Genomic DNA, 17,109 nt, shown 5'->3' with positions numbered 1-17,109 from the left:
GACTATCTAAATGCAGAATCTCGAGTGAACAGACGCCAGATGCCTGACAACAGAGTGCAGTGTTGTTTATACTTCATTGCTCCTTCAGGACATGGGTCAGTACCTTGATGCTTCTGATAGCTTCTTTTACTTTATTATTAAATAATGTTTGAAGATTACTTTTGCAGTCTTTATCTCTAATTTTGTATCACACTATACCAAATATAAAGCCCCAAACTCCATGTAAAAATTGGCTTGCAGAAAATCATATTGAGTCTTGTGTGCTGTCAGGTTGGAACTGACTCATAGCTGTCCTTCAGCTGGTTTTCAGAGGCAGTAAATCACATGGGAGAGGGTTACCTATCCTCCCCCGAGCAACTGGTGGTTTTGCACCTCATGCCTTTGAGATTGCAGTGCAGTTTTTTAAAACTAGCACACCAGAGCTACTTTTAAGTCCCAGATAAGCCAAATATGATTTTACTCTCTTGTTTATATCAAGGAGGAGAGTGTTTCTGTCATAGATTGATGTCTGAATGTTGCTGATTTAAACCTTTAGAATAAATTCTACTGATTACCCTATTTTTTACCCCTTATTTTATATTTGCTTTTCCTTTTCCAAACTTGATGTGTGTTTATTATCTCGCTACTGATAACAATTAGTATATCAGAAATTATTTTCACTCTTTTTGGCCACTCTGCCACTAATTAAATAATCAAATAAAGACATAAAGCTTAACAATTGGATTAGACATAGTCTTGGAAATGCAGAAATGTGACTTGCTATATAAGTAAGAAAGGTATAAAAATCTGAAGTACAAATGTTCTCATGTACCAGTTCTTTATTTGGTAAGTTTGACTTCTGTCTTACCAGGTATCACAGTCACATTGTTTGGGTATCATGTCATCAAAACTGTTATTTACTAGAAGTTAAAATATATTTATTAGATTATTCTGTTTTTATAGCCAATGTGCACTCCCCCTTTTGTTTCTGTACTTCTGTCATTTTGAGTAGGTAATAACATGTGGTTGTCAAATCCACATGTTTCTAATTAATGATTTTTTTTTTCCCTTTGGGTAAAGACAACATAATTCAGTCATGTACGGTCATACCCGGCCATCTCTCCACCAGATTAAACCAGGCTATTATGGAGCACCAGGATAACATTTATCTAAGAGTATTAAGTAATAGCAGCATTCGTACTACAGAGTAATGTGTCAAGTCAGAAATGACTTACAGATGACCCTTAGCAGGTTTTCAGAGACTAAAGCTCACAGGAGATTGCCTTTTTTTTCCTACAGAGCACTTCATAGGTTCAAACTGCAAGCCTTTGGGTTCGCAGTGCAACTCCTTACTTAGTAGACCACTAGAGCTCCCCACCATATTGCAAGTGTGACCAAATTTCCTTTAAAAGTTATCTTTCTCTTCTGCTTCCATCCCCAACCCCCCCACCCCGTGGCCTTAAGCCCATTACCATAATCTTTCTTGGTATAATGGGAATCATCAATTACATAATTTGCCATTTGTCAGACTGTATAAGTGAAAATATTTCTGCTTTTATTTATAATGTTCATCTGTAGTATCTCAGAAACATTTAAATTGTTAAGCCAGCTTATCCATTTATAGGCTTAAAAAAAGGCAATTAGAAAAATACAACATGATGTACAATTTTTTTATGAATAGTCTTTTCCTCTGATTTTTCTACCCTCTAATTTTAGCTTTTCTTGCTGGAGATTGTTCTGGAAGGCATCAAAGAAAGAAATTTTAACCTTTAGTTGGTAGAAATTTGTCCACTTATAATCATCTTTACTATTTTAGATTTATGGACTTTTTCCAAGTTTTAATAATTCTCATGAAATCACATTCCTACCATCCCCCGAAGAAAATGGATTTTCTAAAATTACATGGGAAAGAAAGTTTGTTGGTTTGAGGGGTTGGTTTGTTTGTTTAAGAGGTTTTTTTTATATGGGTTATATGTTTAGTGGCTTTGAGCTATTTCTCAATGGCTGAGAGTTCAAAAATTTTGCTTTTAGTGAAAAGAATGCCTTTAAAGCAGCTTTGCAGTTCGACTATTTTTACAAGTCAACAAACTGTTGCCCACTAGGAGGTGTGTTGGGGATTAAGTTGAAGAATATGATTATGAAGCGTGTGGCGAATGGCCTTCTCAACACAAACTGAAATATCAGACAGTAGTAAATGAATTGGAGCTTTTCTGTCTTATCTGAATAGTTTCAAATTCTTATATAGAGGAGTTTCTTTTAAACCTAATTATATATCAAACAGTTCACTATTTGCAGTGACCACCACTGAGCTCTACCAAGTGATTATCACTGAATGCAGGGCTATAATAGATTATTTCCGCTATTGTTGCTTTTTATACTGTTTTAAGTTGTTGGTAGATACTGTTCTTAACAAGTAACAAAATTTATTTGGAATGTTATTTTTAAATTGATATTTTCACAGTTTAGATACTGATTGCAAAACAGTGCCATTCAGTATGGTGAATATAATGAAATACTTAATATAACTCTCTTGGCCATTTATGGTTTTATGAGTCACTTAAAATGATTAGGAGAATTTGCACAGCTTAATAATCTTGCAAATGAGGTGTATGGAACCTTTGCTAAGGTATGATATGTAAATAAGATATATGGAATCCAAATGAGGGGATTGATTAGTCAGCTGGGCATAAAGGGAACCAATTTCAGAAGTGAGAAGGGGAAACCTTACTGCTATAAAGTAGAGCTAGGAGAGGAGTGAGTATATCCTTTGGACCTGGGATTGCTACACTAGAACTTCATAGATCCTGGGAGACAGAAAGTTTTAACATTGGAGAAGGCATACAAAGGTAAGAAGTAGCAACAAACAAGTATGGCAGGAAATGGCAACACCCAGGGACCAAAGCAAGACGACACTTTGGGCTTCTTGTCACATGGAGAAGGCAGTGAGAATAGGCATGCTTAGCCTTGGTGTGAGAGAATGAAGCACCTTTAGGCAGGAGGCTTGCTGGAAGACTAGTATGCTACTGAGCACTTGCTATCAGGGGTAAGAAGCTGTACCACTTGCCCAAGTTTAAAAAGTGATCAAACTCAAGGTGGGGCTAAGTGTTCAGGACCCAGGGTGAGAGCACATTATCTGGTGGACCAGGCTGAACAGAAGGAGTACTGTTTGATGCACCTATATTGTTAGTTGTTTCAGCTAATTCCCAGTTAATCCTGATCTTGAATAGTAGCTTGTGATGTTAGGTTCACTTGAATCATCTATGGCTTCTAGTGACATCATGAACAAATCTAATAAACTTTGCTCAATCCTGCACCTTTCTCACCATCTCTGATACGCTTGTGCTCATTTTGTTGGAAATCATCTGCTCTTAGTGTGACTTTCCGCCCTTCCCAGCATGATACTTTTTACAAAGACTGACCCCTCCAACAAAAGTATGTGTGACAAAATTTCCCCTTAGGGTGAACCCTTGTTTCACTTCCTATAAGACAGACTTTGTTCATTTGACTGTCCATGTGATATTCAGTACTCTTCTCCAACTGACTATTGAAAGGCATCAGTTCTTGTTATCCTTAGTCACTGTGCAGCTTTCAGATACAGAGCAAGTAATTGCAAATACAATGGATTTGGTCCATTGGAAGCACATCGTTGTTTTTAAACTTACGTTATTACTCCTTTGCAATTTGGAGAGGCACTGACAGCATATTTTCCCAATGCAGTGCATCTTTTGCTTTCTTCACTTCTAAGCTGCCACTGGGTGTTGATAGTCCCAGTAAAATGAAATTATTAACAACTTCAGTCTTTTATCCATCTGTCATGATACTGTATTTTGGTCCAGTAGTACTGAGATTCTTGTTTTGATGTTGAGATGAAACCCACTTTGAAGGCTGTAGTCTTGGATCTTCTACAAGTGCTTTAAGTCTATCACTTTATGCAATAAGGTTGTATCATCTGCATAACTGAAGTTGTTGATGAGTCTTTTCTCCACACTTGGTATTCAGACTTTCATATAATCGTGCTTCTGCTCAGCATATAAATTTAATAGGTTTGGAGAATGTATACAACCCTGACACACACCTTTCCTAATTTTAACCAATGCTATGTTCCCTTGTTCTATTCAGGCAACAGCTTTTTAATCTCTGTATAGGTTTCTTATGAGCATAATTAAGTGTTCTGGGATTCCCATTTTTAGTGTTAGCCATAATTTGTTATTATCCACACAGCCAAATGCCTTTGAATAACCAGTAAAACACCAGTGAACGTCTTTCCAGTGTTTTCTGCTCTCAGCCAAGATCCATATGATATCAGCAATGATAATCCTTCCTGCCATGGCCTGTTTTTAATCCAGCTTGAATTTCTGGCAGTTTTCTGTCAAAACAATGGTTACAACTGGTTTATAATCTTTAGAAAGATTTTACTTGCATGTAATGTTAATAATACTCAGTAATTTTCACATTCTGTTGGATCACCTTTCTTGAGAATGGGATAAAATAATGGATTTCTTCCAGTCTGTTGCCAGGTAACTTCCATATTTGTTGGCAGAGACTGGTGAGCATGTCCAGGGTTGGATCTGTACCTGAAATACTTCCGTTGGTATTCTGTCAACTCCTGGGGCGTTTTTTTTTTGTTGTTTTTTTTTTTAAATTTTTTGACAGTGCCTTCAGTGCCTCTTAGACTTCTTTAGTACTTGATTTAGTATTGATTCTTTACCATGTAGTACTTTCTGAAATGGCTTAATGTCCACAAAATCATTTTGATAGCGTGACTTTGTATATTCCTTCCTTACATCTTCTTTTGGTGCTTTCTACATCTTTTACATGTTGATCATGGAATCCTTCAATATCGTAATGTGAAGCTTGAATTCTTCAGTTCTTTTATCTTGAGAAATGCTAAGTGTATTGTTCCCTTTTGGTTTTCTTGAATTCTTTGCATATTTTGTTATAATACTTTGTCTTTTCAAGTTGCCCTTTTAAATTGTCTGTTCAACTGTTTTAAGTCAGCTTTTTTCTTTTTGTTTTGGTATACCCACACCCTCTAGTGCAATTTTCAGAGTCTCTGCTGACATCCATTTTACTCTTTTTCTCCCGTCTTTTTAATGACCTTTTGCTTTCTTCATAACTGATGACCTTGAAATCGTCCAATAACTCATCTTCATTTATTAATGTACTCTTGAGATGGTTTTTCAATTCAGGTGGTACGACTAAAAGTCATATTTTGGTTCTTATGGATTCATTTTCTTCCATTTTAGTTGAACTTATATATAAATGAAAAATTCATGATCAGTTCCATAGTCAAGCCCTGGCTGCTTTTGATTGATGATTTTAAGCTTCTCCATCTCTTCTTTCCACAGATGTAGTCATTCCTATGTAAGACGTATGTGTATAGTGATGACTTAGAGGTGTTTTTTTTTTAACAAAGGCATTTGCAGTGAATAAATCATTTATTGTACAAAATTCTGCCCATCCTCATTTCTGATACCATGGCCATGTTTGTTTTCCAGTTACCAATCCTTTGTTTCCAACATTTGCATTCTAGTCACCAGTTCTTACTCATGCATCTTGTTTGCATGCTCAGTCAATTCAAGATTGCAAATGTTAGTTGTTGTTGTGTACCATAGAGTCAGAACTGACCCATAGTTGATCCTCCAGTGGGTATTCAGAGGCATTTAATCACATGGGAGGAGATTGCCCATCCTTCTCTCACAGAGCGGCTGGTGGCTTCAGACTGTGTGCCTTAAGGACTTTTAGTGCAGCTTCTTGCCACTAGGCAACCAGAGCAAATGTTAGTAGAAGTCCTCAATTTCTTCATCTTTAGCTTTCATGGTTGGTGTGTGTATCTGAATAATAATTGTATTAACAGAACTCTCTTGTATGTGTATATATGGATGACACCATCTATCATGACACTGTACTTCAAGGTAAATTTTAAAATGTTCTTTTTTGATTATGCAAATACCATTCTTTTTGATTATGTACCATTGTTCAGTTTGTCATTCCCAGCATAATAGATGTGTTTGTCTGATTCAGATGGCATCACCACCATCTCAGCTGGGTTGCCTGTCTTGATGAGTTCCATTTCATTTTTGACAACTTCCAGTTTTCTTCATTTTATACTTTGTACACAATATTCTGGTTATTGTGTTAACAGCTGTTTTCCCTCATTTTGGTAGTGTCTGCAATATTTACATATAGTATTATAACAACAACAACAACATTATAGCTCACGATTTTTCTGGTTCTATTTGGCTGTTGCAAGGAATTAATGAACCTATCAGAGAAGTAGAGAATGCCATAGGAGTACAACTAGTGTTAAAAATTGTAAAAGTATTGTTGAATGGTTATATATTTGACCTCTTTGCCTGATAGCAGTCATCGGTTTTGGACTATGGTTGTTCTTGATTCTTCTCTCCTGAAGTTAAAGGATCTCTGATACTGTGCCTTTTTTACAGTGAGTTTTATGCACTTTATCATCTTTGAGAGGCAGACACACACATATATTTAACATTCAGTTCCAAAGACCATATGAAAATAGGCATTATGCCAAAATGTTGGCTCTTGCTGTCATATCACAGATTGACAGAGACTAAATTTACATTATAGTCAAATTGTCATAGTTGTTAAACCATAGAGAATCATTACCCATACAGTTAACTCATAACCTTTAACTATCACAAACATAGTTACTCTTAATCATGTTGCAACATACTGCCAGACATTGGCACTGTTGTTAATGTGCAGAATTGTTGCACACACCAGATATTTTATTACTGTAAAGCCAAAATGTCAGATAACATGTCTGTTGATAAAGCAAAAGATGCATGTATATTCTTATCATTTGCTCAACTAATCTTATTCCTTTTGGTATCAACTTTGACATTAGACTTTTTATCTTTTTCTCACTCTCTCATTCCACTCCCTCCATCACTTCGTCACTCACTTAGTGCTATTGAATTAGAGGTGACTCATAGCTGACCCTCCAGTAAGTTTTCAGAGGCTATAAATTGCATGGGAGGAGATTGTCCATCTTTCTACTTGTAGCTCTTGGTGGATTTGAACTGTCAGAAAGACGCTGCCTTTGTTTTAGCACAACTCTTTACAGACTATTCCACTAGAGTATCTTTAGAGCAAATTCTGTTACTGTTATAATTTAAAAGCAACAGTGAAAAAGCTAAATTGATGATGAAAAGACTAAATGAAATAAAATAAATGGGTGGAGGATAAAGTTTACTCACTTTATGGTTAAAATTCAAGGGCAGATGCCAGAACTTTCTTAGCCACTGTAGTGCTTCCTGAAACCTGTCTTATAACTGTTTATGGTCTCATACTTCTTTAGAGAATGTTTCCAATTGTGACCTTCTGTGTAATGAGATGAAGCCCAGCCCTGTCCTATATTTATTATCCCCATGATATTGTAAAGTGGTTTGATTATATTTTACATTATAATATGAACAACCTGTTCTACCACAGTGACCAATATAATCATAATAAATGTTTCATTTCAGACTTAAGCCGCTGGATATTGAGTTTATGAAGCGCTTACATGAAAAAGTGAATATCATCCCACTTATTGCCAAAGCAGACACACTCACACCAGAGGAATGCCAACAGTTTAAAAAACAGGTGGGCACAGTGAGCTTGAGTGTTTGAGAGTCTTAAAACTCTTCATGTAATTTGCATTCTTTGTTATTTTCTATATAATATATTTGTAATCCATTTTTCTTAACTGCCTTAAAAGAAGGACTTTTATTGAAAATAACATTAATATGCATTAGTTTAAAACCTTTTATCTGCTATGATAGTAACATTTTGTTTAGCATTTAAATTTGTAAACCTATATAAGACTCCTTTAGATGTTGCTATGTGTATATCACATTACTATTTTTGTTATTTTTAGAATTATTGTCTTTAAGTGAACTCTCAGAAGAATTCTTCTTGCTGTTGGCCATGGTGCTTTTTTGATAGAATGGTTCCATTCTGTTTATAACAAACATACTCATTTTATCATCAATATATCCTTGCATACTCAATATATCCTTGCAAAGATTACTTGTCTTTTTTATTTTTTAATAACTTTTTTGAGGACAAAATGATACTGGGAGGAAATGGATGGTGTCGTCTTAAGGATTTGTTGTTGTTAGGTACCATTGAGTCAAGTACAATCCATAGCAACCCTATGGAAAACATATCTGAACCCTGTAGTATCCTGTGCCATCCTCACACCATCTGACACACTGGAGCCCTTTGCAGCAGTCACTATGTCAGTCCACTTGGTCGAGAGACTTCCTATTCCTTCATCAACCCTCAACCTTTCTGAGCATCATGTTCCTTTCTAAGGAATAGGCCCTCCTAGCAACATGCCTGAAGTATGTGAGGTGAAGCGTAATCATCTTTGCCTCCAAAGAGCACTCTGGCTGCACTTTCTCAAGACATACTTGGTTTTTGTTCTTTTGGCAGTCCATGGGATATTCCAACACCATAGCTCAAAGGTATCAGTTCTTCTGTCATCCTTATTCATGATCTTGCTCTCACATGCATAACAAGTGATTGGAAAGGCCATGGCCTAAATCAAACACACCTTAATTTTCAGACTGACATCACTACTCCTCAGTAATTTGGAGAGGTCACTAAGGACACACTTTCCCAGTGTACTACTGTTGTTGTTAGGTGCTGTTGAGTCATAGACGACTCATAGCGACCCTATGAATGAAAGACCTGAGCACTGTTTATAGAGTTTCCAGAGACAAGCCATTTTGGAAGTGGATGCCACTCCTGCTTCCAGGCTTGTTTTAATCAGGAAGCTGCAGCAAACACTGTCTGCCATGGGTAACCATTATCACATTTGGCACATCAGTCTCAACAGTGCTCAGCATCACAGCAACCACGAATTACCTCTATACAGCAATCCACCTAGTAGAATGTTATATAGAAAAACCATATGAACCAGGCCTGAAGGCCTCAGCTTAAAATCACCCACCTTAGGCTTGGTAGCATAACTTTCTGTCCACTAGGGCAACATAGCTCTATGTTGTCGTTATTGTTGTTAGGTGCTGTCGAGTCACAGACGACTCATAGCGAACCTATGAATGAAAGGCCTGAACACTGTTAATAGAGTTTCCAGAGGCAGCTCATTTCAGAAGTGGAGGCCACTCCAGCTTCCAGTCCCAGTGTACTAAATCTCCTTATATCCTGACTGCTAGTACCAGCAGTCTTAATTGTGAATCCAAGTAAGATGAAGTTATTGACAGCTTCAGTCTTTGCTCCGTCTGTCATAATGTTGCCTATTGGTCCAGTGATAAGGAGTTTTCTTGATCTGAAATGCAATCCATGTTGAAGTCTGCATTCTTTGATCCTCTGCAACAAGCACTTAAAGTCCTCCTCACTTTCAGCAAGCAAAGTTGTGTCATCTGCATAATGCAGGTTATTAGTGAATCACCCTCTGATCCTAATGTCTCATTTTGGTTCAGAGTCCAGCTTCTTGAACAATTTGCTCAACATAGAGAATAGGTAGACACAACTATGATGCACTCCCTTCCTAATTTTAAACTCTTGCTCTGTTCACACGATAGCCTCCTGATCTAGCATAGGTTTCACATGAGCACAATTAAGTGCTCTGGGATTCCCATTCTTCTCAGTGTTAGCTGTAACTTGTTATGATTCACACAGTCAGATGCCTTTGCATAGTCAATAAAGCATAACTGGACATTCTTCTGGTACTCTTTACTTTCAGCCAGGACCCATCTGACTTAAACAGTGGTCTCCTTGGTGCCGTGGCCTCTTCTAAAACCTGCTTTAATGCCTCACAGTTCTCTATCTGTTCTAGTAATTTTTGAATGATACTCAGTGAATTTTGCTTGCAGGTTATATATCATTGTTATTATTCGATAATAGCCACATTCTGTTGGATCACCTTTTTTGGGAATGGGAACAAATACGTACCTTTTTAAATCTGTTGGCCAGATGTCCTCCAGATTTCCTGGCGTAGACTGGTGGCACATCCAAGGCTGAATCTGTTAAATGAAACAATTCAATTTGTATAATTCCTGAGGCCTTATATTTTGCCAGTGCCTTTAATGCAATTTCCATTTCCTCCTTCATTATCATTGGTTCCTGCTCATGTAGTACTTCGGTGTTAGTCTGTTCTTTTTGCTACAGTGATTTGTGTATTCCCTCCATCATCCTTTGATGCTTTCTGGGTCATTCGATATATTGCCCATAGCATCTTTCAGTATTGCGGCACAAGGCTTACATTTGTTTTTTCAGTTCTCTCAGCTTGAGAAATGAAGAGCGAGTTCTTGCCTTTTTCTTTTCCAATTCCAGTTCTCTGGACATTCCATTATAATACCTTGTCTTCACGAGCTCCCCTTTGAAATCTTCAGTTCAGCTTTTTGGTGTGTTTTCTGTTTGTTTTGGCTTCTCAGTTCTCTAGTGCTGTTTTTAGAATATTCTGACATCCACTTTAGTTTTTTCTTTCTCCTCTGTCTTTGTAATGAACTTTTGCTTTCTTCATGGGTCATATCCTTGATAAAATCCCATAGCTCATTTAATCTTCAGTCATTGATGTGCAGTGCTTCAAACATAATCTGAAGATGATCTTGAAATTCAGATGGAATAGATTAAGTATCATATCTTGGATTCTCGTGGACTTACTACTATGGCCTCAGTTTAAACTTGCACGTGAGTAACTGATGGTCTGACTCACAATCTGCCCCTGGCCTAGTTTTGACTACTGTTACTGTGGTTTTCCAGTATTTCTTTCCACAGATGTAGTCTGATTTCTATGCAGCCCATCAAGTGAAATCCATGTATAAATGTTTGTGTCTTTTATAAAAAGTATTTGCAATGAATAAATCAGAAACTCTGTGAAAGGTCTTCATGAATCAAACTGTACTTGATGGCAGCAAGTTAATAGTTTCTTTAAGGAGCCCTTGTGATCCAGTAGTTAAATACTTACGTGCAATGCAAAAGATTGGCAGGTTGAACCCACTAACCACTTCTTCAGGGAGTTTTGGTTTGCCTAATGGGAATTGTGACAACCCAGATGCAGGCAGTTTAAATTCATCAGCTGCTTGGTGAGAGAAAGATGGGCAAGATTTTCCCCTTATAATTTAAAACTTCTGAAAACCTGTTGGAGGGTCAATTATGCATGGACTCCTACTCAGCAAATACAGTAAGCCACTCCTTTGGGGAGATGGACTTGGAGCTCTGGTTCTATAGAGACTGTGGTCTAAAAACCCTACAGGGCAGGTTTGGGCTGTATGGTAGGGACAGTGTGAGTAAGAATCAACAACACCCTAAAAGGTTTTTTACATTTTTGTTCTAGAAAAGTTGAAAACTTTTTTTAGAGCAGGAATTGTATTTTTTTTTTTTTCTAATGTGAACATCTTTTGTCTTTTTTTTTTTTAACTAGTAGAAAAGGTACTCCCTACAGTAGGTTCTGTTCCCACAGCTGTCATGTGTTAGTTTTGATGTATGTTGAATACCTCAATTTTTTGTTGGTTTTCATTCAATCATCATTCATAAATATTTTGTTTTATAACATGAATTATTGTTGCTCAATGCCATTAATTATGCTGTCGCTTCAAATCTTCACTGTATCCTTTTCCCTTCACCTTGAAAAGGTGGGGGATCAGTGAAAGAAAAAGACCCTCTACCAGATAGTTTGGCAGAGTGACTGCAATATTAAATCTTCCTGTCCGTGAGTATTGTTTTCTACTTAGCTACATCTCTTTTTCATTCTTCTAGTAGTATTTTGTAATTTTCTTTATATAGGTCTTTTGTGTCTCTGGTTAAATTTGTTCCTAAGTATTTCATGTTATAGGTGGCTATTAGAATTGGTATTATTTTTCATATTCCCTTTAGTAAGAAGTTGTACTGGCAGCCCTAAGACATGTGGTTCAAATCCACTAGCTGCTCTGAGGCAAAAGATAGTCTTTTCCTATGCAGATTAATGCCTCTGAAAACCCATTTTTTGTCTTTTCTTTTATTGACCATTATATAACGTCCTTCCTTGTCTTTTATGCTAGTCTTTACCCTGAAGTGTGTTTTATCAGAGATTTCTCTTGCCAGTCCTGCTTTTTTTTTGGTTGCCAGTTGTTTGTTAAGTGTTTTCCTTATTTTTTTATTTTTAGTGTTTCCTTATGCACATGTCTCAAATGTGGCTGGTAGATAATATATTGATGGTTTTTTTTTTAATCCATTTTGCTATATTTTTTTTAACCTGGTGTACTTAATCCATTAATATTCAGTGTAGTTATTGAAAGGCAAGATTTTTGTTGGTTTTATAAATAAAATTATTATTTTGTACTGGTTTACTTACAAAGTTTGTTTACATTATTATTGACACTGGATCTTTCCCTTTCCCCACCCCTCCTGCCACCTATCAAATTGTGCGACCCTATGTTTTCACTTCTCCCCCAACCCTGCTCCATCCTCACCCCACTGCCCCTCCCCAATCCTCATACACTTTCTACAGTAATAGTCTTATACAGTATTTGTTGAAAGGCATAGTTTTATTGCTGCCATTTTATTGCATTTTTGTGTGTGTTTTTGCAAGTCACTTTATTCCGTCCACTTTTGTGTGCTGTGTGTGAACACCTTCCTTTGTAAAGTTCGTCTTGCTTTTAGTAATCCAAAGTCTCTGCTTTCCTGAGAATGTCTTAGTTTCCCCATCTTATTTCATAGACCGTTTGCTGGGTTTATCATTATTATTTAGCAGTTTTCCTTTAGAGTCTTGAATACACCATCTCACTTGTCAGTTTGCTCACATGTTTTCTTTGGGAAATTGGTCTTACTGGTTCCCCTCTGTATGGCAACTTCATTTTTCTCAAGCTGCTTTCCATATTCTATTCATGGCTTTGATTTTGGAGAATTAGTCTGTATGTCTTATTGTTGTTATGTGCCATCGAGCCACCTGCAATTCATAGCGACCTGATGTACAACAGCTCTGAAGTTTGCCCTGTCCTGAGCCATTCTGACTGACTGATACACTTGTCCCCATTTCCCTAGCTACTGTTGCAGTCCATCTTGTCTATTTTTGGGGGTCTTCTCCTGTGCTGTCCTTCCACCCTTCTGAGCATAATGTCCTTCTCCAAGGACCACATGTCAAAAGTATGTGAGATGGAGTTTCAAAATTCTAGCCTCCAAGGAGAAACTTGGTTTCACCCTCTCTACGACAGACCTGTTTGTGGTGGTTTTTCTTAGCACTTTTATTTTGATTTTTCATTTAGTTTCTCTTATTTGGCTTCATTTAGCCTTTTGAATAATTTTTTTTCCATTTTTTATGATAACTGAAGAGTTTTCTTCTAATAATTTTACAGTTTTCTCTTTGTTCTTTTTTATGTCTCTTTTTTTATGGTCTGGAATTCCAAAATCACATGTATGTTATTTCCCTTGATGTATCCGACATAAATCCTTGCGATTGCGATATTTTTTCTTTTTTTTTTTTAAATTTAATTTTTTTTTTATTTTATTATTTTGTGTGTGTGTGTACAAATCAGATCTGACTGGTACGGAAGGAGATTGTCCCTTCTTCTCCAGCAAAGCCTCTGGTGGATTCAAACCACGCACCTCTGGGATTGTAATACAGCTTATTGCCACTAGGCCACCAGCGCTCCCTGATTTCATTTTCCTGCCTCCTTGTTTGCACTTTTTCCTCCGTCAGATTTGTATTCAGGATTTTGTCTTCTGTTTTGCTAGTTCTTTGTTCCATTTCTTCAGGGTTTTTGTCCTTCAAACATGTTGATAGCCTCTGAGACATTGGTCTTATTCTAGATTTCAGTTTCTTGTTTTTTTATGGTTTCATATAGCTCTGGTGGCAAGAAGCTGTATTGCAGTCCCAAAGGCACACAGTTTGAGGCCACCAGCCGCTCCGCGGGAGGAGGATGGGCAGTCCTCTCCCGTGCAATTAACTGCCTCTGAAAACCCGCCAGAGGGTCAGCTGTGGGTCATTTCCAACTCTGGTACACAACAACAGTTACCTGTTGGTTTTATAAATTTTTTTTACTTCTTAGGGATTCCTTGATTTCTTCATATGTTTCTCCCATCCTGTCTAAACACTTGACCATCATTGTTCTGAATTCCTCAGTTTCCCATCAGACTTCCTTGTCTCTGGAATTCAATTGGTTTTTTTTTAGGCTCTGTTTTGATCCTTCCTCTTTTTTTATGTCTTAGAGGTTTTGTTTGCTTATTTATTTTGTGAGGTTTGATGGTGTTTGCTGCTTCCAGGACATCTTGGTAACATTTTTACTGTAGATTTTGAAACTTCCTTTCTTTTGACACATGATAAAAACAAGTGTATTTTTAAAAAATCAAAGATGGTTTTCATAAATGTGGTTTATTCTAATTCGGAATACATAAATTGAGGACTTTGTATAATTAGTCTGTGTTTGCATAGATTTTTTTTTAAATGGTTTTTCAGATCTTCTCATTTTTACAAATTTTTTCTTTTTTGCTTATGTTTCAATTATGTGAACATCGCTTAATTTCTTCATCTTGAAATTTTTTCCTCTATTGCCTCACCATTTATATTTCATTACTCTAAGTAGATTGCTGCTTGCTTCATTTTTAGTGGAATTCTAAGAAGTTAATCCATTTATTACTTTTTTGAAGTGATAGAATGTCTCTCTGGAGGCGAAGGTGCGCCTGATACAGGCCATGGTTTTTGCAATCACTTGTTATGCATCAGATGTTTACAATGACAGGGTAGGATAGGAGAATTGACGCCTTTGAGCTGTGGTGCTGGAGAAGAGTACTGAATGTACCATGGACTGCCAAGAAAACAAACAGATTCATCCTAGAGAGGGTTAAACCAGGCTGCTCCTTGGAGTCAAGGATTCTGGGGCTTCGCCTGACATACTTTGGACATGTTGTAAGGAGAGACAGGTCTTTGGAGAGGGACATCATGCTTGGTAGGGTAGAGGGACAGCGCAGGAGAGGAAGGCCCTCTATGAGGTGGATTGATTCAGTGACTGGCGTAATCGGGATGGGTGTGTCAGAGGCAATGAGATTGGCACAGGATAGAGCACGGTTTAGGACTGTTGTACGTAGGGTCGCTATGAGTTGCAAACGACTCGACGGCACATAACAACAACAGTGTATTATATCTAGATAATTTAAATAGTCATTTTCTTCATTTTGCTGCATTTTATTTCTTACATATAATATTGTCATGTTCTACATTTCATGCAAGTTTTGCATTACATTTTATGAGATGTAGGGACAATTTCTGAAATTGCCCCCTCCTTTTTTTAATTGAGATTTTAATGAAATTTTATAAAAAACTTGGATTTCATTTCCATTAATTCATTGTTGCATTTTCCTCCCTGCCCTCCTCCCTTCTGGTTTGCTTTTTTCTTTGGAAAAAAAGAAATTCTTTCATTGTTATACATTCCCGGTCTCCCAGACCAGCAGCTCTTATTCTGGACTCTTGTCATGCCATTAATGCCTAATAATATATTCCTTTTATACAGTTCTCTTATCTGTTTCAGTACTGAGTTTATAATTTATCCCATTTTTCTTAGTTTCCCCCTAATCCCCATATCAGTCCTGTTATGTGTCATTGCAATATTTGTCTTTTTGTGACTGAGATATTTCACTCAGCATAATGTTCTCCATGATCACCCATTTTCTATAATATTTCATGGGTTCTTTGTTTTTCAGTGCTGCATCATACTCTTGTAAATATACTGTAGTTTCTCTATCCATTCATTTGTTGATGGGCACTTGGGTTGTTTCCAACTCTTTGTGAACAAAGCAGCAATAGACATGGGTGTGCATATATCTGTTTGGGTGGGAGATCTGATTTCTTTAGGGTGTATACCCAGTGGTGGGATTGCTGGGTCAAATGTTACTTCTATTTCTACCTTTTGGAGAAAGCTCATACTTCCTTTTATAGTGGTTATACCATTTTACACTCCCACCAACAGTGAATAAAGGTTTCAGTTTCTTCACAACCTCGCCAGCATTTGTTGTTTGCTGCTCTGTTGAATCTTGCTATTTTTACTGGGATGAGATGATATCTCATGGTTGTGTTGCTCCTCTTTTCTACGAGTCCTATTTTTTCAATTTTAAGCCAAGGTTATAGCATAAAAGCTATAGCTCCTTTGTATAATACTTAAGTATGCCTTAAAACTCTTATTCTCCTTGTAGTCCCTTTGTAAGAAAATGTGGGCTTTCCCCCAGCTTTCTCAGTAGTAAGTGTACATCTTAAAATGTGGGCAAAAACAAAAACTTTTTAAGAGTTTTTTTGAAACTAAATCTATATAAATTTTGAAAATGTTGTGGTACATATATGCTTTACTTTTCATGGAGTATATTCTCCTTCACATACTGAAGAAGTATTTTTACTTTCATTAACTCCTACCTTTCTATTTTTGTATATTTTCTCCTGTTTTTATTTTGTAATGTTTTATTTATAAATATAAAATATAAATCGTGGCATTACATTTTATCGCTTCTATATGCAGTCCCTCTATTAACCCTTTTGCATATTAATAATCAGATCATGTTTTTCCTGGTGCTCTAGCCTAGTATTTATTATCTCGTTGATTTGCATGTATATATGTATACGTCTGACCATATTTTGATTGATTGGGCCAGTGTTGCTCTTACTTTTTCTTACTCTTTTTTGCCAAAGTCTACTAAAATTTTTAGGTGAACTTAAGCTCTATTAACCGAATTATAATTCAGTTCATAAGAGTTACTTCTTGAGAAAGAATCTCTTACCATTTTAAGTAAATGTCCAAAATTATCACAGTAGCTATCATCTAGGAAAATTCCTTCCTGAAATCTTTTATATCATCTTTTGAACACTTTAGATAATAATTAGATTTTAAGAATGATATTTTTGTGTATTTTATGGTTTGATTTATTTTTCTTAAATGCAGAATGCCAGCATAGTGCTTTGATTTTAGGTTTTAGTTTGACATTTTTAGAAAGTATTATAGGAGTTAAAATTGAAAATTCATAGTAGAGATTCAAGTGGAATATATTAAAAATAAGTCTCATATACTAATTGTAATGTGCGACTCTTCTGCTAACTTCTATTTTAGATAATGAAAGAAATCCAAGAACATAAAATTAAAATATATGAATTTCCAGAAACAGATGATGAAGAAGAAAATAAGCTTGTTAAAA

The 17,109-nt window shown here is 36.4% G+C and overlaps 1 protein-coding gene across 1 annotated transcript in view; it reads left to right on the top strand.

Annotated features, from left to right (window-relative positions):
- Positions 1-17,109, top strand: part of SEPT7 (septin 7) — a 69,270-nt gene that overhangs the window by 37,514 nt on the left and 14,647 nt on the right. The window contains exons 5-7 of the mRNA XM_006887628.1: positions 2-95; positions 7,479-7,596; positions 17,025-17,108. Coding sequence (XP_006887690.1) covers positions 2-95; positions 7,479-7,596; positions 17,025-17,108 — 296 coding nt within the window. The remainder of the gene's footprint in view (position 1; positions 96-7,478; positions 7,597-17,024; position 17,109) is intronic.

The sequence above is a fragment of the Elephantulus edwardii genome, unplaced genomic scaffold (genome assembly GCF_000299155.1).
Source record: "Elephantulus edwardii isolate Elephantulus edwardi_28Jun2011 unplaced genomic scaffold, EleEdw1.0 scaffold00059, whole genome shotgun sequence".
NCBI lineage: Eukaryota > Metazoa > Chordata > Mammalia > Macroscelidea > Macroscelididae > Elephantulus > Elephantulus edwardii.
This window is presented reverse-complemented; position numbering and strand designations above follow the sequence as displayed.